Raw genomic sequence first — 23,997 nt, 5'->3', positions numbered from 1 at the left:
AGTACTATTATGTGCACACCCTTTTCCACAGGTCTGATAACATTCTCGCCGCAGTTTCGGTGTGGCAACTCTGGCTAAACAATGCCTTATTGACACGAGCTCCAGCCTCACAATGGCCACAAAACATCAGGGTTCCTGTTTTTGTTGACACTATTTGAGCCCTCCATTGAAAGCAGAGCCACTGTGGACACAGCAAAGCATAATTGGAGCTCTCTGTCATACAATACAACAAATCAGCCCTTTAAATGTTTGAGCATGATAAGGCCCAGAGAAGGCACACAGAGGGAAAGCAGGCGAGGGGTGGGGAGGAGGGGTGGGGGGTGTCAGGTGAATGGCAGTGTGGAAAGTTGATAGAAGTGCAGAGTCGGTGAGACTAAGGGAGTCATATACCACTAGGGGACAGTAGTAAGTCATGCACGGCAAGCGCCGTGTGTGTGTGTGTGTGTGTGTGTGTGTGTGTGTTTGCATGTTTGTGTGTGTTTGTGCGTGCGCGCGTGTGTGCGTGTGTGTGGCAAACTGTGAACAAAAGACTTTTCTTTGTTGCACTCTCAGATAATAAAAGAATTCAGAAATAGCTACTTGACTGCTTTAGAAAAGATCTTGACAATGCGTTGGCCCATAATGCGCAGGAACAGCTCCAGATTTACATAATCATATGAAATGTAAACCACAGAAAGGCGCCATAGCCAACAAACAAACCGACTGGGGAGAGAGAGAGTGAGTGATTGTGTGAGTGTGTATATGTGTGTGTGTGGGGGGGGGGGATCCACTTTCCCCTGCAGACTTATACTCACCAAAAGTGCTTTTTACATTATTCACCTGCTCACAACAACAGAACAATGCTGGAAAATGTGTGCTGTTTCCTCCGTGGGACTGTTCACAAGACTGTGGGCTGAAGGTACACATGGAGATATATACTCCCAACTAGTCGGTGGGGGGACCGATGTTGTGCAGATACTCTGTTCTCCTTGGTTTTAACTGTTTTTCTTCATTTTCTGCAGCGAGGAATTGAAGCTCTGATCGATGCATTTTTCTCCCCAGGATAAAACAAACATTTAAAGCAAACATTTAGCTCGTTTCATTTAAACAGTGGTGCAGAATCCACAGAGAAAATACGATAAAGGGCTTAATAGGAGGACCGTGCTTAAGAGGCATGATAGATACATAGATAATGCATCTTTTCTATGGGCATAAATCAAGATGAATGCTTAATTTACACCGACCCCCCCCCCCCCGAAGCGTTTCACACAGACACAATGGACGTTATCACGTACACGTGTGCTCTTTACTATAGGGTCACATGCTGAGGCCGGACTTTCATTTGTAAACCGGATTAACCCGAGAAGGCACTTCTATGTACCTCTGGCATTAGATAACACTGTCAGGGAGGAACCGGTGTTTCTTTTTTGCCATGGCAACCAAACATGCACACACACACACACACACACGCAACACAACACAAGGCCTCGCCTCCTCCTCCCACTCCTTCAGCAATTAAAACCAGAACAATAACAATGCTCACCCAACGACCACGATGACGTCCGCATGGCACCCGATGCTCTTCGTTAGTTTCACAATGCTCCTCATGAATTAGTTAAGTCTGTTAATTGCACATTTATTAACTCAAAGCCAGGGAGATGCACTAAATGGCACTGGAATGAGATAACTCTTGGACACCTAAAGGGAGCGTGAAAAATGAATTAAGCGCTTGGTGACGATTTAACATTGTAAAGAGAGAACAGGGTGACAGAATGTTGCTATTTTGCACATTTTTGTACTTTAAGGGAGAAAACAAACCAACCCCCCCCCCAAAAAAAAACCTCAACCAATCGTACAATGTAAAAAATTGCACAAGATGGATAATTACTATTGGATTTTGCAATAACCTCATCATGTTCTTAACCATATCCCTTGCTGTACAGAAGTGAATGAGAAGTCAGAGGGGGGGGAAAAGTTGCATGGATAAATGACAGCAAGTCATGTATAAAAAAAAAAAGAAAAGAAGCTTGGGAGGTTTTATCTGTTTGCTGAAGTTGTTTACATTCATCTGAAGTACTCCGAAAGCAACCTATTAACCGCCGTATTTATTCAGAGACAGGAAAATAAGACAAAATATCAAAAATCATCCAGCAGCATAATCTCTTTGTGCTTGCACTTTATTGTCGACTCCTCTGATCTGGTGTGTTTCATTACGGCGTGACACGTCTGAGTGACACTGTGCCAGCTGTCACAGCCATGTGCCGAGGTTCCCTCTCTTAAATCCAGCACCCACCATAATAATGACTATTCTGGTGCTAGCCCCACTGTTTGTGTTATTGTTGTGGGTGTCAGACACAGTCCCTGACGTTTGCTGTGCTATCAGCAGGAGTGTACCAATACAAACACATTTGCTTGAGTTATTGACCTTTATCTCCCCACTTTCTTGACAGCCTTCTCCAGTTATTGACAATACAAACACATGGGGCGAAGCATAACCTTTTATTTCCAGACCTCTCTCCCCCCCCCCCTCCTTTTCTCTGTGTCTTGCTGGTTCTCTCCCCTCACTGTTTCTCACTGCTCTTGCAATTTGTTTAAATAAGATGAGGCAGACAATGGTACTGCTCATTTCTGCCATTTCTCCTTCACTCTAAATTTCAGGGGATAATATCATTAGACCGATACAATGGCGGCTATTCAGCCCTAGATACACAGATATTGCAAGTGTTCAATATCGTTTTGGACATGCTGACATTAGGGCAGAGAGTTGTTTCCCTATTCGTTTGCTTACAATGCCGATAGGGCCATAAATCCCACATTTCTAAAGCAACTGTCTTGTCCCAATGGATCCTGAATTACTAGAGATAGAAAACATAGAATCCATATAGTCACACAGGCAGTGCTGCAGAACATCTGCAACCTGCACAGGTAACATACTGACTGTGTGTGTGTGTGTGTGTGTGTGTGTGTGTGTGTGTGTGTATGCAGTGTTTTTTTTATCTCTACTATATATACATACATATATAAACAAATACTTAAGCATATATGTGTATATATGTAGTATATATACATCTCTTTCTATACATGTGAAGTATAAATTTGTATTCTATATTTTTATTTTAATGGATAGATAGATTGATTGATTGATTGATTGATTGATTGATATAGATGAATAGATAACTCTATATGTGTAAGCAATGCATGCCACATAATGAAAAATAAAATAATGAACCTGAAAAAAGAATCCGTAAACACATAATAAACAGAATAATTCACCGTTCTTTAATGCAATGCCCCACAACAATGCTTATGTAAAATTAATGACCATCCTCGATGACTTAGTGGGTTTTTTAACCTGTATCCTTGTACATTTCAGTGTGAAAAATAGCCTGCATAAAATATCGGTGTCCCCACCCAGCCAGCCACTCTGCAGGTACTTGAACGCTCCAAAATTGAATTTTAAACAATCCAGACCAGTGTTTGGGCGACCATGGTTAATCATCAAGAAACAAAGACATCAAACAATATTTGATAATGAGAAAAATGCCTCCAGGATATTAGGGATGGGGCGAGAGAGAGCACAGCGTGAACCTTGACTGCAGAGCTGGAGAGGCCAGACCAGACACAAGCCGCATTCACATGTCTGTGTGTGGCGATGGTGATGTCTGTGCGTGTACAGTGTGTGTGTGTGTGTGTGTGTGTGTGTGTGTGTGTATACGTGTGCCATTCTCCCTCCTCCCTGAGCGGGGGGTGGGGGGGTGGGGTAGAGTGAACACACAAATGTGCAATGAAACACACACACACACACACAGTCTCTCTCTCTCTCTCTCTCTCTCTCTCTCTCTCTCTCTCCTCTCTCCTCTCTCTCTCTCTCTCTCAGAAAAGCACACACGTATACACACTCATACTTATGGACTTAAAAAGCCATTAAACCATTGCCTCTTTCTTTTTTTTTGAAAGTTCACGATGAGATAATTAGAATTCAGCGTGTGGAGCCAGTGGTGGGATTACAGCTTTTGTGAAAGTGTGCTTCATTTTGAACTCCACTGCATCACTACTCAACCCAATTAACTGCAGTTAAAATGGCTTTAGTGAGGCTCAGAGCTGTGATGCGCTCTCACGAACAACAATCTAGAAGAAACGAAACGTTTCTTTTTTCAATGGTAAATGTGTTGTTTTTTTAAAAAAAAACCCCACAAAAAACCCATGACTACAGAGTTACATTTTGTATTCACTAGTTTAATAAGACATCTCATTCAAGCTCAAAATTTATGAAAATGTTTTTTTTAATGCATATGTAACAGGAGAGAATTTAAAAGATAATCCAGTCTTAAAAAATGCATGCGTTTCTTTTAATGTCCCCTAACAAACTGGTTTCATTTTTTAACCAAAAACAGTCTAGGCAGTGGTAAGTGAAACGAGAAGTTGGGTGAAAAAGGACCGGAGAAGGGCAGGACAGGAGGAGGGCTGTTAGGCAACGAGGAGGACATGTTTTGGTTGTTTTTCCTCTCCTCCTCGCTCGGGCTGTTACTGGGTTATCTTTGATTGACGCAGCATTAACCGTTCGGCCAAATTGAGGCAGATCCAGCAACCCAGGCTGAACAGCAGCATGTGCCGCCACCTCCGTCATGCAAATTGCACCCGGGCAACCCGTTGACTATGATTAATGAGCCCGGGCTGCAGCCTTTGTTTCCACGTGCAGTCGTTTAGTGTGAAATACAATCCCAAAATATTATCAATCCCCTATTAATCCAGTAAATCTGTTCGCACCACACATGTTGTTTAGCGCAATTTACAACCAGAGGTGTGAGCGTGCGTGGGCGCGTGCGCGTGCGGGTTTGCGTTGGCGTGTAATGGGCGCGAGCACAATTGCATTTAAGTTACATGCCCTCTAATTATATTCATTATTAAATTAAAATCATATATAACACAATAAATGAAAGAGACGTAGCCTCGTAAACTGGAGTGAAACACATGGAAATGTCTTGTCTCTTTTTTTGTGTAAAATGTGGATGCGGGACTTTCAGGGGGCTCTGGTCCAGTTCGGGGGGACGGGGGGACGGGGGGACGGCATGAATCCGATACCTTGCTAATACTGGGAGGCATTTCCTGGTTATGGCTTGCCTCGTGTTTAAATTGTGATCTTTAGAGGTAAGGAGCCAGACTCCCTGAAGATCGAGGAGCGAAATCAGCGGCTTCGCCAATAGAAACGTTATGACAGCGCTGCTGACGATCTAATGTAACAAAATGCCTTCTTTGTACCGAGTGTAATATTATAGGGATATTGTGAGGAGGGACTCATGTGTGAGGAGATGGGATGGGAGAGCTGGCAATTTCCTTAAATAGCGCGATATGGGAGGGAGATTATGCAAACGTCGCAAGTTCACAGATTCAACAGTCACCTACTGAGGGTGCTGTGTTAAAAAAAACTCTGTCTCTCTCTCTCTCACCAACACACACACGCATTTATTTTCTCCACCCCCCCCCCCCACACATACACACTCTCTCTCAGGCTGCAAGTGAAATTTAAATGCTTCCCAGGCGTTAAGGTATATAAGTGCCATTAGTGGCACAGTGCTTAGCACTACAATGGTGCGCCGAGAGCAGTGGAGAAGAGGATCAGTGCAGCATCCCCTTGATATCAGAGGGGGACGTCCTTTGTATATTCATCTCCCACTGTGAGAAGGCTTCACAGCTGGTTAACGGCACTGTACCGCTGCCCTGTTTACATGTAGCCTCCAAAACACTCCTCTCGCTCTCCAACATCCTTCCTCCCCCACCATCGCTTCCATCTAGCCCCCTTCAGCTCTCATCGCGGCCTGCTGTGGCTCACATAGTCATCAAAGATGTAGACAGACAGACTGACGGACACACGCACACACACACACACACACACACACACACACACACACACACACACACACACACACACACACACACACACACACACACACATGCACACACACGCACAATCTCTGATCCCCTAGCCTTTGGAGCCATTACAGTACACTGCCTTTCCAACCCCCTTCTCTGATTTTTATCTTTTTTATACCATCACATTACACTGATCCTTTTATACCTATTGCACACGCCTCTCCCCACCAAATCCTCTGAACCCCTGATACCTAGATAGGTAAACTGCTCCTGCTACCCCTGACCTCGGCCCTTTGTACAAATCAGACCAGACAGCCTCAGAGGCCCTGATCTTATCTCTTCATACCAATCCTACTACATAGCCCCCTTTTGTAGACGCCGCGGAGCGCTGAGCCCTTTCAGACCCGGGGACTGTGCCGGTGAACGCTCAGCCCCAGACCTCAGCACATCACAGACATCATACTATACTGCCCGGCAACAATGGGCTCTATTTTCTGACCCACCAACGGTCAGATTGAGCCTTACGGTCACAGGTCCACCGTATCCCACAGCTGGAGACGACAATAATGCTGGTGTGATAGTCCACGACTCACTTATTTGGCTTTGTCATGGCGTTACAGATAATGCATGTGTGAGTAGATAAACACATTTTATGTTTGATATGGAAATTCTTTTCACTTGGAAGTGAATATAAAAAAAATAGAGATTCTAAGATATTTCTTTATTTTACGATTTCTAAACTACAGGAAGATAAATATAACATTGTACATGGCTGCAGGAGGCGATCCCTCTGCATCTGTATATGATAGAGACTGTATATGATAGAGAGGAAAAAAAACTATTCAGACAGGCTGACAAATTCAAATGGTAATTGTGCAATAATAAAATTGTAGAAAAAATATTTCTAGTAAGGCAAGGACACTTTTGACCAAATAGACTTTTAAAAATATGTCTATAATTGTGTCACCTAATGTAAACACCCCCCGGATGATTGTGATTTATAAAAATAAAGTGATCTGTGTTTTAATTTCGGCCATTAATAATGTAGTCTCTATCTCTCAGAAATCAGACTGTAATTGCTGGCATTTTATTTTGAATGGCCTATGTTTGGTTACTCCAAGTTAAGTGTAAGCACTGCAGAGTCACAGGCCAAGTGGCATTATGTAAAGCACAGTGCACAATATACATCTACGCAAGTGCTCCATATTGACAATCCCACTGAATTACTTGGCGGAGAGATGAATTGAAGATGCTGGGTCAAGGAAGCAGCTTTAAATAAAACTGTTTTGCTTCAATTTTGCTTTGATACACGAAGGGGTTCGGGGTATTGATCTTCTACACATTTAAAAATGAACAAAACATTCTTATTACTGATGCCTATTCTCTCTAACTTCTGTGGCGACCCAGAAAACATCAGCCATTTCCTGTATATTTGTATATTTTGTCCTGAGTTTCTTGGACCCCGTGATACTATTTGGCTCTTAGCTATCACACACATGCCCATACAAGTAACATGTGTATGTATGGGCACACACACACAAACACACACACACACACGTCTTAATTTTACATTAATAAAGCGCTGGCTGAATAGTCAGTGCATGAGAGGTTTAGGTGTAAAGTGCAGCTAGTTTGCCCCCAATAATCCCGTCACACAGGCTCCTGTAGGTTATAAATACGCATCGGGCGTGAAAGCAATAACATGCTTCTGTGGGGGAAAAACATGAAAATATTGACACGTCAATCCTTATGAAGTGTAACCAGGCTATTACGTAAGGAACGTGAAACTTTGAGAACAAAACATTTAAATACGGTCTATGAAAACATAAAAAAAAACGTATTTCACACGTTTATTTGTTGTTGTTTTGTTTCATTTGCACAGTTTATTTGTCTACGTATTTTTATACCGTTGAGAAAACTTGCTGACCGCCGAAGAAAAGACTGTCCGGGTTCAGCCGCAACCAGTTTACTTATAGGCACTGTCTGGACAAGCGTAGAAATGCCGGAGCCTTACGTCCCAGCCGAGCATGTCAAGCAGCCAATAGCTTGTCGCTATACTCAGACTGGTGATCGATCAGCAAATCAGAGCACTGTTCACAAGAGCGCCGGCGCTTCAACTTCCCCGCGGGAAGCTACCAGGAAGTGGTCCTCGGAATCGTGTATTTAGGGTAAGTAAACCTACTCAGTGACCCGTTTGAAGAGCAGAAATATATGCGACAGCTTCTCAAATATGCATATAACACGTGTGGATCAAACGTGTAATTATCTACCGTAATGTCCGGACTGCGTTGCGTTAACCGTAACGGGAAGCTAAGTTGCGTTAGCCTTGCAGTACTTGACGGTTGCACACAGCTGCGGTCTACAGCTGTTTGACAGCTTGACAGCTGTCAGTTAGCTGACGTGCTGTTTACCCATGTTGTTGACCAAAGTAGTGCCAGTTATTCAAACTCTCGTTTCTTTGTACAGACACTCATCTGGTGAAAGAAACATGAAACTATCCAGAGCAGAGTACAAAGACATAGTGAAATGCATCGAGAAACTGAGACCAACGCGGCAATGTATGAGGATTCTTAAGGCAACGTTTCCAAAGTAAGTGGTTATTCATTGGAATTTAAGTATTAATTCCTAAGCATTCATTGAAGCCAAGAGTCCATGTTCCTGCGTGTATGTATGTTAAGGTGACCTGATTTCTTAGAGCAAATCCGGCAACAGTTTCCCCCTTTTTAGTGTTATAGATTTAAGTAAACAAATTCTCAACTATGCCTTTATTCTACGTGATTTAATACATATGTGATTTTATATGAACAACACGTTATATTTGTAGTGACAGTATCAACATCAGAAACAACATAGAACATAGACTGGGCTTTTTCTGTTAATTTTCTGAAAGGTAAATGAACATAAATGTAACCTATAGCCCATGAATTACAACCTATTATTTGCAATTAATTCAAAATGAAACTAACCCCTACAGAAGTGTGTGTGTGTGTGTGTGTGTGTGTGTGTGTGTGTGTGTGTGTGTGTGTGTGTGTGTGTGTGTGTGTGTGTGTGTGTATGTATACTTCTGTCACTGTCAGGTAATAATAGTATCAATAACAGAAACAATATACTTTTTTTCTGTTAAGTCCCCATTAGCCAAACTGCCATAAAATGTGTAACTTAAAAACACAACAACATGTGTTATGTCAATACATTTCTTTGATGCCATTGTTAGCCTTGTTTCAAAATCAAACTATGATAAACTAACTATCTTAAGATATCAACATGTTTAACCAATATTAAATTCATCATCATTAGTGATATGCAGCAGATTTTCAAAGAAATATATTCTTTGAAAAAAATGCACAGTAAGGCTCCGATTATGTTAAAAATATACAATTTACATTTATTAGTTATTGTTTTTTCATATTAAGGACGTTTTCCAGGGACAGAGCAAGCTAAGGACGAGACATGTCATATGGGCACCCTATTCTATGTGTGTCCATGTGTGCATGTTGTTGTTGTAAAGGAGATATGGATACATAATGTGACCAGACCCCCTATAAATAGCCCATTTATGTTTTGTAAAGCAGTGTGAGACACATCTTTTTCCACATAGCAAGATGTGACAAAAAATTAGAAAATATATCATAGACTGTAAATAGTCTAATTTTCTTATAAGAGCAAGTTAAAATGAATTGTGACTATCATCAAATAGCACACTGTTTACTTCTGCTGTCAGTGTAGTACACATTTTTCACATTCGCTAAATAGAAAAATAATTGATTTTGTGTCTGTTTCTTTGGTCATACATAATTAAATATATATTCTGTTTCATTCACCCTTCGTAACCTCTGAGTAGTGCTTCCAAGTTTTTCTGCACAGGCTTTCATGATAGTTTTGCCCACCATTGCTTGGTGCAGCTACTGCGCATTCACAAATTGAAGCAAGGGGTTAATGGTTGTGTTTGCGCTTCTCCTTGACACCGAGGGCCGTCTCTTTATTGAATGTAACACATGTAATCCCCCAAGGCCACATGGAAACCACAACTGATCCTGGTGAGGTCACTCACAAAGTCGCATGTATTCTGAGCTTCCTGCTTCCATTGTACCCTAATCACCTCTCTCGAAGAAGCTACTGGGTCCCTGAAGGAGACACATTCTACCTTGAGCTTGCCTTTGCTAGCATTTTGCAGAATATGTTATGTGTGCAAAGTGCATTCAGAACCCTGGAAGTTTAGGCACCCTTTTTCTGTGATCTCCCTCTGATTTTGTGGAGTCTTTTATTATAATGTTTCTATTTTCTAATCCAAACAGACTTTGACCAACAGTACCTTTCCAAATGCCTGTTTTAGGTCGGAGGTGGTGGAGGGGCTAATAATTAAAGGAAAACATTGGACCGTTTTCATTCAAATAATTCTGCATGATCAGTCATTCCCGGAGGTGCTGGCTCTTTTGTTTAGTCTTGCTGGTTATTGTTATTATTTCGTTCACCATAACCAATCTTGGGGAGGCCCCTACTCTTTAAAATCCCTGAGTCTCGTCACTGGGTCTGACAGACAGGCACGACAGCAGTGTTTTCACAGCCTGCGAAATTATTCTGGTTGTCCAATCAGCTGAGCTAGGCTCTGGAGGGTTAGTGATTGGACTGGCAGGAAATCAGGCTCTTAAGACATAACATATCGACTAGGCCATCCATCATCTCTTAGCATGCGCTCAGCCACGGCAGTCACCCCCCCTTCCAACCCTGTCCCCTCGGACTGTGTGGGAGCCCTGCCACTGCGTAAATATTGGCCAGGCCAGGCTGGCGGGGTGGGGGGGTTATGTTGGAGGGGTTAGGTGGGTGGTTTGACTGGCTTGTATTGGAAAGGCAAACGGGGGGGGGGGGGGCACAAGATTTGAAGGGAGATAAGATATACATAGAAAAAACAGGTATCTCTGTATGTTGAATCCTTTCACTTTACACTAATTTTCAAGTGATGCAAGTCATGATAAGTAATATGTGAGTGCATGATTGTCCAGTCGTGTCAAGGGGAAGTGTTCCAGGTTGAATGATGGTGTTATGGTCTTTTTCAGTAGGCTGTACCATATTTTTGCATGTGTGTGTGTGTGTGTGTGTGTGTGTGTGTGTGTGTGTGTCTCTCTCTCTCTCTCTCTCTCTCTCTCTCTCTCTATATATATATATATATATATATCACCCAGTTGCATGATATCCATTTTTTTAACATCTCTTAAATCCTTTTTTTTTATTTCGCCTTTGCACAAAAGAATTTCATAATCATTGCTTTTGATTGGGGACTTGAAAGGGTGAGCAACCAAAACTTTCAATCAAATGACTGTGATTGGTCATTTCAAGGTAATTTCCACGGAAAGTCTGTCAGGCTTTCTGTCGTGGCAGTGAGTATGCTTAGTGGGAGGAGAGAGGGAGGGTCTGATAGGTAGATACAAAGAGGGAGAGCGAAGCAGAGTCCCTCATCTGTAACGCCTGCATAACACAGATGTTGGGAGTCATCTGTCAGCCTGGCCTCTCCTGCCGGGCCTGGGCCGCTCTGAGGGGAAAAGAATTGGACACGGTGCTGTCACTTTTTACCCCCGCTCACAATGGAGGGACATGCAAATATCAACCCCATTCTTGCCCCCGCTTCCTTGCCCTCCTCTCAGCCAGCCAGGCTGGCCTGCCTAGCGTCTGGGCTACGGCTAGCAGCTACAATGAGAGCCAGGCAGGCAGCAAGGGGGCGGGAGGGCTCATTGCAAGCCGGCACGGGGAGGAATGTGACATCAGTCCCATCAGGCCTTTCTCTTGCCATGTATTAGAATTGGAAATGATGGGCTGCTCTCTGAGGCCTCGCCTGGCTACCCTCAGGTCCAGAGGGGACCCCAGTCCTTCCATTCTTTGTCCCCAGAGAGTCTGTGTGAGAAGGGCGAGAAAAAGTGGGAGGGAAAGTGAGACTCCTTTGGTTCCTTCTGTGTTATGTTATGAATGAATTTGGATGTAACGATCACTCCCCTGCTTAAAATGCCATTCAGCTCATTCCAAATATGGCTTTTCTAAATTTCAGGGAAAGGGTTTGTGGGTGGGTGTGCAGAATTGAGCAGATGCCTCTGTTTTGGTAAATGCTTAAAAGGAAAAGCATTAACTTAGCCCCACACACATTTAAGTCTCTCTCTCTCTCTCTCTCTCTCTCTCTCTCTCTCTCTCTCTCTCTCTCTCTCTCTCTCTCTCTCTCTCTCTCTCTCTCTCTCTCTCTCTCTCTCTCTCTCTCTCTCTCTCTCTCTCTCTCTCTCTCTCTCTCTCTCTCTCTCTCTCTCTCTCTCTCTCTCTCTCTCTCTCTCTCTCTCTCTCTCTCTCTCTCTCTCTCTCTCTCTCTCTCTCTCTCTCTCTCTCACAGATACACATACACACACCGAGCTCCCTGGTGAGGAGTCCCTGAACGTTTTTCGAATTGGGCCCTAATGTGCCGTTTTCATCAGCAGTCAGGCGGGCTGCAATATGGTGCTGCAGTACGCTCTGGGAATATGAATGTTGATTAAGCATGCGTTCAGCCTTTTGAAATTCTGAAGAAGTGTCAGAATAATGGATGTTGAGCAAATGTCAAGCATTTGTTAATTTCTCTGTTATTTGGGGTTTATCTAGCATGATCCTGCAAAGGAAAGCAGAGGCCAGGATTGCTGTGGCATGTGCCATTGATATGGTGATTTCTTTGCTGCAGTGACTTTGTTTTGATGGTAATATTCAGACCCGGATAGAAGCTTTGAGACTCGCTCATTGATTATTTATTGTGGCTTTGGTGTTTATCTCTCTATTACATGCTAGTTAAACCCAAGGATTTGGTAATGGGCTCCCTGCATTAAATAGGCAAACTTCACAGCTCTTAGCTGATTTTACTCAGCTTAGCTCCAGTTTAACACATAATTTGGAAAAAATGTTGAAATAAACTTGGCTATTTTTGTTGCTTTTGGGGGGGGGGAATCATCAATATGTAGAATTTGTTGGTTTGCATTTTTCTATACAGGGTTTTAGGTTATTCAGATAGGTTTTTCTGTAATTTTTTGGATGCTAGTTGAACCTCTGGATAACCCTTTATATATCTGCTTACCTACCCAGTTGGTGTAAAAAAACCAAAATAAAAAAACCAAAATACACTCAGTATTCACACTTTAAAAACCTAAAATTGATCAGTGACTTCTCAACATTTTAGCTTAATCATTTTTTTTCCACTGAAATCATCTGGTCTCCTGTGACAATATGTGAGGTGTGCTCCAATCAATTATGTAATCATGCTCCAATCTAAATATGTAAGAAGTGATCAGCTTACTTAGTCGAATCAACCAGAAATTTAAGCAGCCTCCATTTATCCCCCAAGCAATGTCTTTGTTGACATTGCAGCCCGCTCACTTGATAGCTTTATACCAACATACTTCAATTTTATGCTTATTACTTGATCCCTTACTTGCATGCAAAAATACTGGAAAGATTTCAGCCATTCAAGAGTGCTGTGTATTTTTGATTTTTTTGATAAAAATGTTTTGTTTTATTTGGTATTGCATGCAAAAATCAGCCTTTTCTCCAAAAACCTCCCCCCAAAAAGTGGTAAGCATCTCAATCTGAACATTACTAGGGTACATTTTTATTTCCACCCACTTTTCCATGAAATAGGTTTTTGCTGTACCTTAGTAGCTGTTGTGAGGAATAAATTACGTGGCTGCTGTTTCATAAGGGTTTTTTTTTTCCCAGCCTGGCATTGACATTACCCAGAGAGTGATCTTGTCCAGAGACTCTGAGGGCAGACCCAGCAGTCCTCCGGAGCACAGCCTCACACATTTAGCTGCCTATACAGACCAAAACACAAACTGGCAGTTGGGGCTTATGCGTACACCCCTTGGAGGCTGAGAAACTGGCGGACTAATTCCACAGCTTTATGTGGTTAGATGAGCACTGGAAGGATGGGATGGGGGGGGGGATGCATGTGGAGAGAGGAGGGAGAGGAGAGCACTAGAGGGAGAAGAGTGAGACTGTGCTGAGTTTACAACTTCATGTCAGGCTAAGGAGTTCATGAATAATAGATGTGATCAATTACTTGATTAGGAAGCACGGGAATGATCTGCTTCCTCCTCATATCGTAGGGACGTTGTCTAAGCACACTCTAGATTGTAAAGCCTCTTCGGCTCATTGGGCTAAAAAATACAGAGGTAAGCTTAAAGTAGCTCAGTGCTGAAGTAGGGTGTGGTTGAAAGTGATTATCGCAGACACTACATGATCTTCAAGGTTCAAAAAGCCTTTAATTTATTGCCACACACAGTAATGCATCAGTAATGCATCAATAGTAAATGTAAATAAGCAACTTACTGAATCAAGCAATGATAATTCAGCTATAACTCAAAACAAATAATAACCAAAGTAAACCGATATATTATGTATTGGCAATAGTATGTATCAGCACAGTCCCCCAAACCTTTCATCTAGCCATGCACACAAGGAAGCAAAACTATTGTACAGTTTAGCAGAGTGTAGCAGAGCAGCTATGCTGGAGTCTCTCGCCCGAGGTTCTTTTTGCATACTGAGATCAATTGCAACAGGGGAATGAAACAAATTGCCTAGAATGGTACAAGTGCCCTAGCCGTGCTTGAGGGAGTAGGCAGTTGGTCAGTGTAATGTGTTCTCTTGCCAGACCAGAGGACACTCGCCGCTTGACGGATAACACGGGCCTCGTTTCCAATTTTCAATGAGAGTTTCCAGAGACAGCCATGGTAGTGATTATGCTATAACAATAGCAAAGCAGCAAAAATAGCTATAACCTGTTTTGTCACACTCGGCGTCACGAAGTCCCCTACCTTTCAGGAGGAATCACAATTAGGATGGCGACTGTATTGTGAGTCCAACTCATTATATAACAGTGCTGACATCTCTGGACACTTCTGAAGACACAGATTATAAAGACTGTAATAAAGCAACTGGAAGTGGGGGCGGTGTCATATTTTTCTCCTATTAGGACATTTTGTAGGCAGAGAGATGCCCCATTGTGCTTCTGCTAAAGCCATTTCTGTCCACACTTCCGCAGGCTGGTAGGTAGTCTTTGGGCTTCGTCAAAGAGGCGGGAGGAACAGAAAGAGTCAGTATCACTGAATGTAGTGGGGTGTACTCTTAGTCAGACCTCTGAGATATCTCTCAGCAGTAATGGGAAAGGCCCTAACTGGTAAATTATTTGATTTGTCTATACTCTGATTAAAATATGCAAAAAAGACCAATTTTCCATTGCTGACTATCCTGGTGTCATTAATACCAAATACATGATTCTTCACCTTTTGCAGGATGCACAAACAAGGTCCTCTTTATTAAGCAGTAATCTAAAGTTCATCTCCAGAAAAAAAAAGTTGCATAATTTCTGCAACAAACAAAATCCTGGATATGAATTTTGAAAAATCTGATCGTTATGCAAATCCATGAAAAGATATTCGAATAGTCTTGCTCACCCCCTTATTCGATTCTTAATAAGGGCCACTTTCTTTGATAGTCACTTGGCAAACAAATCTTAAAATAAAATCAATAATGCTAGCATTTATGCTACTTTGCAAGTACGCATCATTCTGCAGAAAAACAAGTAAACTCAACTTGAACTGCAAACATGTGTGTTCAATGTGCAAGTATTTGTTTGTAGCTGCATGAATCGAGGATGTGTGTTTGCTTCTATGCATTGTCAAAATGTATTACATTTATGCGTTAGGGCCTTGAGTTTTTTCTGTTTTTTTTTTCTTTTCTTTTTTTTTTCCTGCATTTGTCTTACTGCTGATGACGGTAGACTTAGAGACAGATGTTATAATTTTGCTTATCAGCATGTGTAATTAGTGACATTTGCATATATTGAATATTTAACCAAAGCACACCCAGCTTTTCTATGTACTGGATAATGATTTATAGGGAAGGAAATGCTTTATAATAGGAGACTCTACATGTTGCAATACTGCTTTCATTTGTAGAGTGGATCTTATTCTTGAATTAATGTTCTCAGTTCTGCTAAGCCAAACTGCTCTGCATTAGCATGTGCCACTGCTATAAAGAGAGGCAAGTGGAGAACAGTGGAATTAAGTATCACAAATGCAAATGATTGCCTTAAGTGTAAGACGAAGTCATTTCACTCATATCCCTCCTTTCTCAAAATATCTTAAACGCCATTAGTAAAAAAACTCCGCCATGCCTCAATTAACTAGTTCCATGCCCCGAAGAGTCGGGCGATGCTCCATTCTCTGCATGTAGATCGACCAAATGCTAAACACTGTGGCAGCATATGATACCAGTGCCATTAGCCAGGTGGCTTTCATTACCTAAATTACTGCTATCACTTATAATTAATTATTTGTAAATAGGAAGATACTGAATATAATTGATAGCTTGATGATGCCCCTCCCCCAACAGTTAGCTTGCATGGATGTTCTAGTTTGCCTTCTCTAGTTGCTGTTTTTTTCTGTATCATTGCGACATGGTTACAGTGTCTGATTGAAGCGGCTAATAGGTTAAGACCGGGAAAATATGAATAAGTGATTGTGCCTGACATAAAACCAATAGATAGCCTAGCTTAATAAAACCTAAAGCGGTGGTGACCAGATAGGCATTTCTGCACTGTGACAAAGTCAAAGTCCCTAATTGTTTTAATCTAATGTGCTTTACTATTTTGGGTGCCAGCGCATATTAATGTTCTGTCTTACGTTGTAGGAAAGGGTAATTAGGTGCAAAGTGAATGATTCTCTAACCGCTCTTCTGTCTCCCAACCGTCTGTTTCCTCATGTTCTAAATTACATCCGAGGAAGAGACTTTTTTTCCCCCACTCAGAGGTCAATGGAAGGATGTACTGCTTGCACTGTTAAGTACAATTTTTTTAAATGAATTTAAAACCATATGCATTATTCATATCGTGCTCTTGTAAATAAATATCTTTTTCTATTATTGGAGTCCGATTTGAATCCAAAGTGGCCATAAATGTCAATGCTATCCATAAAATTCAGATTCCATCCACATTATTAGGTCTCTCAATTGTGTAGTTTATGCTTAAAAAGGCAGCCGCTTTCACTTCGTTGGTTTATCATGAACAGGAATAACCTAAACTATTTATTTTGACTTCTTAGCAAGGCATTAAGTAGTGCGGAATTATCTTTTTTTTTGAATATTTACAGCTGCAGTCAGGTGTAAGGTCTCCCTAGGCCCTTTCATACAACAGTAACTTAACTCTGGGAGAAAAGTGCTATATTCTATTAATTACCTTGAGTTCATTTTAGTATTCCTTCTATTTTATCTGTTTTATTTATTAGTTTTCCAATTCTGGCCTCCTCACTGCCTGAATAATAAGGTGATAAAAATATTAAAAGTAGTTTTGTTGAAATGAAGCTGCGGCTATGCCTAATCTGACTGCTCAAGGTGAAAATCTCACTCGCTCCGATAGCAATAGCGTCTTAATGCTAAATTACTTAAAACATTTCTCCCACAAATCTTGATATTTTTCCGTTTGCTTAACCTCATCTATTTGTGAATGTTGCTTCTTCAACCTGCTGTCGTATCAAAGCATAAGCCGAGGCGTAGAGAAGGCGTAGAAGTTGATCCTTCATCCCACAACATGTGCACAAATCTGAATTTTGGGATAATCACTAGCTTAGAGCTGAGGATGAATTGGATCAGGTTGAGGTGGGCTCAGTCGAGGAATAGTTATTGGAGTGTTTTCACATCAATTTATTTATCACCGCTAAGAAAGAATATAGTCTCAAAATCCTGGTATTATGAAGCAAGGAGGTGGATGATTTACATTGGAAATGTAATGCTACTGTTCACCAGGCAAGGAGATCAGATCTCCATTGTAAGACTGTGTGCATGGCTCCATATTTTAGCATGAATGTAGCTTATGGGGCCCAGGAGAGCACAGGTTGAATATACATCAGTGTAAAGCCTGCAATAACTTTAAGTTACCATCTTGAGGATCATCTGTTTTGTTTAACTCACGGACACTTATGGTGATACCTCTTAATTGCGGTGGTGTTTGAGGCCACCAAAACCCAGAGGAGCATTTTGAACGAAGCAGGGTTGCCGGTGCTGTTGTGTCAGCACCTTGACAACAAAAAGTAATGTAATGAAAATAAAAAAAAAGATGTTTTAACATATTCAACATGCTGTTGTATATGTTTGTAAAAGTCTTATACGAGCTTGGCTTGCCATATCTGCTTGTTAGCTGCAACAGCTTTGGGAACTTTCCACTACCTGCCTCATTCTTTGGTGTTTGACTGATGTGGTGAAGATGTAAAATGCTATGTGTGAAATCATTTATCTTGGGCAAGCCCTGCCTGGAAGTAGCTTTTTTTTGTGTGGATTTTTCCCCCTTTTTCTCCCCAGTTGTACCTGGCCAATTACCCCACTCTTCTGAGCCGTCCCGGTCAGTGCTGATCCGGAGAGGGCTGCAGACTACCACATGCCTCCTCCGATACATGTGGAGTCGCCAGCTGCTTCTTTTCACCTGACAGTGAGGAGTTTCACCAGGGAGACGTAGCACGTGGGAGGATCACGCTATTCCCCCCAGTTCCCTCTCCCTCCCCGAACAGGCGTCCCGACTGACCAGAGGAGGCATAGTGCAGCAACCAGGACACATACCCACATCTGGCTTCCCACCTGCAGACACGGCCGATTGTGGCTGTAGGCACACCCGACCAAACCGGAGGTAACACAGGGATTCGAACTGGTGATCCCTGTGTTGATAGGCAATGGAATAGACCGCTACGCTACTCAGACACCCCAGAAGTACCTTTTAAAATGAGCAAGTACAAAATCGTTCATGCTTTGGATATTCACTGATTTGCTGTTGTTGTAGATACACCAGTGTTTGCAAGTATCAAAAGTACATTTATTTACAAAGTTAGTCTTCAGAATGGTCTTATATTAATTTCTGTTTAATGGAAAGTGGCACATTTTACAATATGGCCTCAGTGTGAAACTTGACAGATACTTAAACATACAGACTTTGCTTGGATCCAATCAGATGCTCTTCTCTCTACATCGACCTCAATTCTTTTTCATCAAATATTGCAAATATATTCAGCCTTATTTTGGTCCTTTATTGTTTCTGCTGAGTTTTTCATGACGGCGGCAAAATGCAGCTGAGGTGAGAGTGGAAAAAAAAAGACCCTAAAATTCTTACTATTTGAAACAGATATGTTTTCCCAGATATTAAGAGCAGTTTATGTCCCTTTAAAGTTAACAGGGTAAAGATTTAGCAATTAGGCGGTAATCATGCTTATTATGGAGAGTAATCCATTTAAAACCTAACAGATGTCTGTTACAACTGGGGGATGGCTGTGGTCCCACTCCAACAATAATGCTGTAATGTTGTTGAAATACTCAGGTGCAAGGTTGAAGTGGGGAAGATTTTTTTTTTTTGTCTCATAAGTGTCCACATGTTGACAGTTGACCATTTAATGGTCCACTTAATTGCAGTGGCCCCTTAGTCCCCACCTATCATTGCAAATTAATGTTGAGGCAACAATGTTTTCTCAGAGATTTCTTCTTTTTTTTTCTTTTCAAACATTTGTTTGCTTCTCTTCTCGTGACTTTTCTCAAAGTTTGGTGGTTGACAGGATCCGTCCTTAAGATGAGCCAAACTCCAGAAATGTTGAATCGTCGAGCATTAGCGGTCCTGTAGCCAGAGCAGTAAAACTGTTTACAACTAACATCTGGAGAAGCTAACTTGGAGGCTTTTGTGGGGTTTAGTCATTATAAACTGCTAAACTATTCCAGTAGTGGAAGTGTTTTTATTAAGATATGGTCTCAGACTGCGACTCTAGACAGAAATCAATGCTTGAGATTCCTTTGGCTTTGTTTACATGTCACATGGTCATTTCATGGTTCACGGTGATTGATGTGGAAGGCCTATATGGACTCAATATTTCAATGCAGATAGGAAGCTCAGACTTCTAGACAGTATTTACATACCATTCTCAGGTGACTTATAAAGAAAAGACCATTAAATTTAACAATCAAATGCACTGAGAGCAAAGTATGGAGACACAAAGCCACTGGAGACAGTCACACAATCAACCGTATGTGAGTGTCTATGCTTTCATATATGTATTTTTTATTGTTATTATGTAGGTTGGAGGTATTTACCATCCAATTAGGAAAAACTGTCATTGCTTTAAATATTTTCAATTCAAATGAGGCTTAGGGGGTTGGAGTAAGAGGGGCATTGGAGGGGCTTGTGAATCCCCTTTGGAGTAGCCTGTTTTCCAGGTTTGCCTCTCAGCCAGGTGTTTGACATTGACTGGAGCGGGAGATGAATGTAGCTTATGGCAACCCATGGAATTGACCGACTCCTGGGAGTCCCAGCTTCCTGCAGTGAAAGTTTCCATTTTCAAAGCCCATCAGTTGCAGTGGGAGGGTTCCAGAAAGTCCCATATATACCAGCACTGACAGTGAGGCAGGCAAACTTTCTTCTATCCCAATACCACCCCCCGACCCGACACACACACACACACACACACACACACACACACACACACACACACACACACACACACACACACACACACACTACACATGCATATTGTTCAAGCTCCTTGAGAAGAAGACCTCTCTCAAAAGATGGCTCCCTTGTTGCTAACAAACTGGATTTCATTATGTTGCCACTGAGTGCAGTGTTAATGCCGCAGTTAAAGGCATTGAACCATATCAATTATTAACACAAAATTGCCTTGCTTCTGTTCATTTTATCTCGATTATGAGTGGCACTGTCTGTGTTTATGTTGACATCAGGACATCAGCAGAGAACACATTCAATTTCAAAGCAACGATAGGCTTCTCTCTATTCCTGGAAAGTGGGTGAGAGGAGACTGTGTGTGTGTGTGTGTGTGTGTGTGTGTGTGTGTGTGTGTGTGTGTGTGTGTGTGTGTGTGTGTGTGTGTGTGTGTGTGTATGTGTGTGAGTGGAAGAAAAGAGGAAAAAATAGATCACCGGCTAGCTATATTTTTCACAGATCTCTCATACCACAGTCAACCAGCCCTCTTCCTCCCACCCCCAAACCATCACGGCAGGAATCCTTTGTCGGAGGTGTTCATCTGGAACAACTTTGCCACACTTGTTTTCATGTTCTTTTAGATTACAGGGCAGCCAGCCTCCGCTTTGAAGCTCCCCCTCTCCCTTTGTCTCTGTGCAATGCACTCTGGTAATTAACTTTGTCCTTCTTTTATTTGTTCCAGTCACTCGCAGTCCACTCTCCTGAGCATCTTCTCCCTGGAGTACCAGGTTAGAAGTTTTCTTCCTTTGTGAGCCATGACAGGTGCCTAATTGAATGATGAATGTCCCTTTATTTCTTTGTAATTGAACTGCCAGCTCTCTGATTGGTTTGGAGGATGCCCCCCCCTCCTCCCTTCCCTCTTTACCTTATACCCACCTCCTCCTCGTGTGCACGTTGAGGGCCCTTGCTTGCCTGAGTCTCAGTGGATGTCTGCCAAGCCTTCCCATCCATCTGTCTAATAACATCTAGCCCCTGCTTATTTGGTGGACCTGTAATAAATTATGCTAAACCATTATTATTCTGACAATAATAATTTCCCCGTGTAGTGCGGCTGCGTGTGCTAAATGTTTGCTGACTTGCACTGTCACTGCTGCTTTCCATGGCTGACAGCGGATGATGATAAATGGCCACTGCCGCCAGTGGCAGAAGGCAGCACAGGCAGAAAATGGAGTCATTTATCATGCTCCTGACAGGTGTCACTCACGCTGCCCGTCTCTGTGGAATTACTTTTTTTTTTGTGTGTGGTAGTTTTTAAATAAGTTGTTTTTTAACCAATGCTACTCTTCTCCGTCCCCTGTCCTCCTCCTCCCTTTCGGTTAAGATGGCAATTGAATTGCATGGAAATATGTTGTCAGGGTGTGGGACGTGGAATGGGGTCATTGTTTGATCGAAAAGGGGGAAATGAATACAAGGATTGAGTGGGGGGTGAACAAGGTTGCCTTGACTCACTTTGACCCTGGGCAAACTTATTGAAATTAAATTACTATGACCGAGGCTCTCTTGCGCCTGTTCATATACAATAGAACTCTGAAGGCTGAATAATCCTGTGAATTTTAAGCTTTACTTTTTTGGTTTTATCAGGCTATAAAGCATATTTATATGAGAAATGCATCCGTAGATGATGATGATGATTGTTATTATTATTATTATTATTACTGTTGAATTATATATACGCTCCATATATATATATATATATATATATATATATATACATATATACATATATACATATGTCCAGGGTGTCTTCCCCCCTGCCGCCCAATGACTGCTGGGATAGGCTCCAACATCTCGCGACCCACCTTCGGATAAGTGGCTTGGATAATGGATAGATGGATGGATATATGTAAGGTCATTAATATTAAAATATTTTCAACAATATAATCTTTGTGACAGAAAAGAACAAAGAAAACAATGTCAAGGCACCATGCACCTGATGTTATTGAAAGCTACTATAAAAGGTAATGTATGATTCCTTAATATTGTGTTATTGCTATCTCTAGTGCTCAGATTCTGTCTGTCTGTTGTCTCATTTCTCACTCTGTCCTCTTTCTCTGTCTGTCTCTTCCTTTCTCTGCGTGAGGAAGGAACCTGCTAAAGTCACGAGATAATAAGTGGACAGGGCTTGAGAGTGCGTGGACCGCCTTGACAAATTTATTCTCCTCCAAACAAACCACCACCCTCAGAATTCATACTAGACCTCCGCTTGCACCTGCTAAGCCTTGACAAAGCTAAAGCTCTGTTTTCCATTTTGCAGTGGAGACAAAAATAAATAAACAACAATTGGATATTTTCCTTACTCAGGCCTATAATAGGCTGATTATCTGTAACTCAATGAAAATGAATACACAAAAAAAAAAAGAAAAACGGGTTGCAGGGGGAGAGGGCATCTTTGCATATTACAATTAGCCTTTATCAAGCATATTAGGCCATTGTATCATGAAAAGGATGCTGGATAATGCACTTCTAATCTACTTATAACAACAAACCTCTGAGATGTTCTGGATAAGATCTGAGGGGAGCTACAGTGTTAGCTGGCGAGGGGGGGAAAAAAAGCCTTTTTGGGCAGCTGTGGTTAACTAACTATAATATGCTTGTCTGGCTTTAAGGAAATCTGAAGCCCTCCAAGCAGTGCCGCTTTATCATCACCAAGCCTGCCATATGCCACCTAGGGCAAAGTCATCAGGGACATTAACATGTCTTGGCTGGCCTGATCTTGTCCCCTCTGTCCTTATGTCTGCCTTTGTGGGCCAGTTTTTTTTTTCTCACCGCTGTTGTTGTTCTTTGTTATAATGAAGGTATCTGAATGAAGCCAAGGCCCAGCCCACTGCCCCCATACTGCTGGAGCTGGCCAATGAGGTAATGGTGTAACCTCTTTTTTACTCTTCTTATTTGTTCTGCATTAGAACCCCCCCCCGCCCCCCTAAACTAATGCACACTCTGCAGTGAAAATATACAACCTGTATTGTGGAGAGAAAAAAAAAAGAAGTAATAATAATTACAACCTAAATTCTTCTTTGTTGGAGAGCTGGCTGCCGTTTTTGATTTTCGCCGTTGTCTGTGAGTGATTATCAAAATTGTTCAAATAGTCCGCCCTATTATCAATTATTTAATGTAATTAGCTCTTGCATCCTTTAGGCAGATGTGAAAATTCTTTTACATAATTTTCCAAATTGGCGTTCAGACGCAGTTGTTTTAAACTGCGGACAGGTGATGGCAGGGTCGGTTGTCAGTAGTTTACTTCAACACAGTTGTTTGCATTTGTAGCTCAGTTTGGGTGTCGTGATTTTGTTGATATATTAACTGCATCTGAGATCTCACTTAGTAATAACGCTTCAACCCTGATGTATGGTATTTTAAAAGGTTATATCCAAGTTAATGATTAGTAATGACACAATGATAATTATAATGATAAAAAAGGACAGTACAGGATTGTGCATTTGTTACAAAACAGTGTTTTGTTCTGAGAACTTGAGCTTTGCCCTGTGCCAAGCTGCTTATAATACATTAATGAGAATTAATCTGCTCATTGATAAATAATGTGTATTATATATGCACACATTGTGCCTAGTCAGTGAATTAATATTGATTTTGGATTAGTCCCCAGCTCTAGTAGATATTACTATTATATA

At 41.7% G+C, this 23,997-nt stretch overlaps 1 protein-coding gene across 1 annotated transcript in view; it reads left to right on the top strand.

Moving 5' to 3' along the window:
• The first annotated feature begins 8,213 nt into the window (after nucleotides 1-8,213).
• The window catches only part of cdin1 (CDAN1 interacting nuclease 1), an 81,520-nt gene continuing 65,736 nt past the window's right edge, over nucleotides 8,214-23,997 (top strand). Inside the window, exons 1-4 of the mRNA XM_056295403.1 lie at nucleotides 8,214-8,439; nucleotides 21,051-21,096; nucleotides 22,262-22,326; nucleotides 23,164-23,224. Coding sequence (XP_056151378.1) covers nucleotides 8,264-8,439; nucleotides 21,051-21,096; nucleotides 22,262-22,326; nucleotides 23,164-23,224 — 348 coding nt within the window. The 5' untranslated portion in view covers nucleotides 8,214-8,263. The remainder of the gene's footprint in view (nucleotides 8,440-21,050; nucleotides 21,097-22,261; nucleotides 22,327-23,163; nucleotides 23,225-23,997) is intronic.

The sequence above is a fragment of the Lampris incognitus genome, chromosome 16 (assembly GCF_029633865.1).
Source record: "Lampris incognitus isolate fLamInc1 chromosome 16, fLamInc1.hap2, whole genome shotgun sequence".
Taxonomy (NCBI): domain Eukaryota; kingdom Metazoa; phylum Chordata; class Actinopteri; order Lampriformes; family Lampridae; genus Lampris; species Lampris incognitus.
Note: the sequence above shows the minus strand (reverse complement) of the source record. Positions and strands in the feature narration are given on the sequence as shown.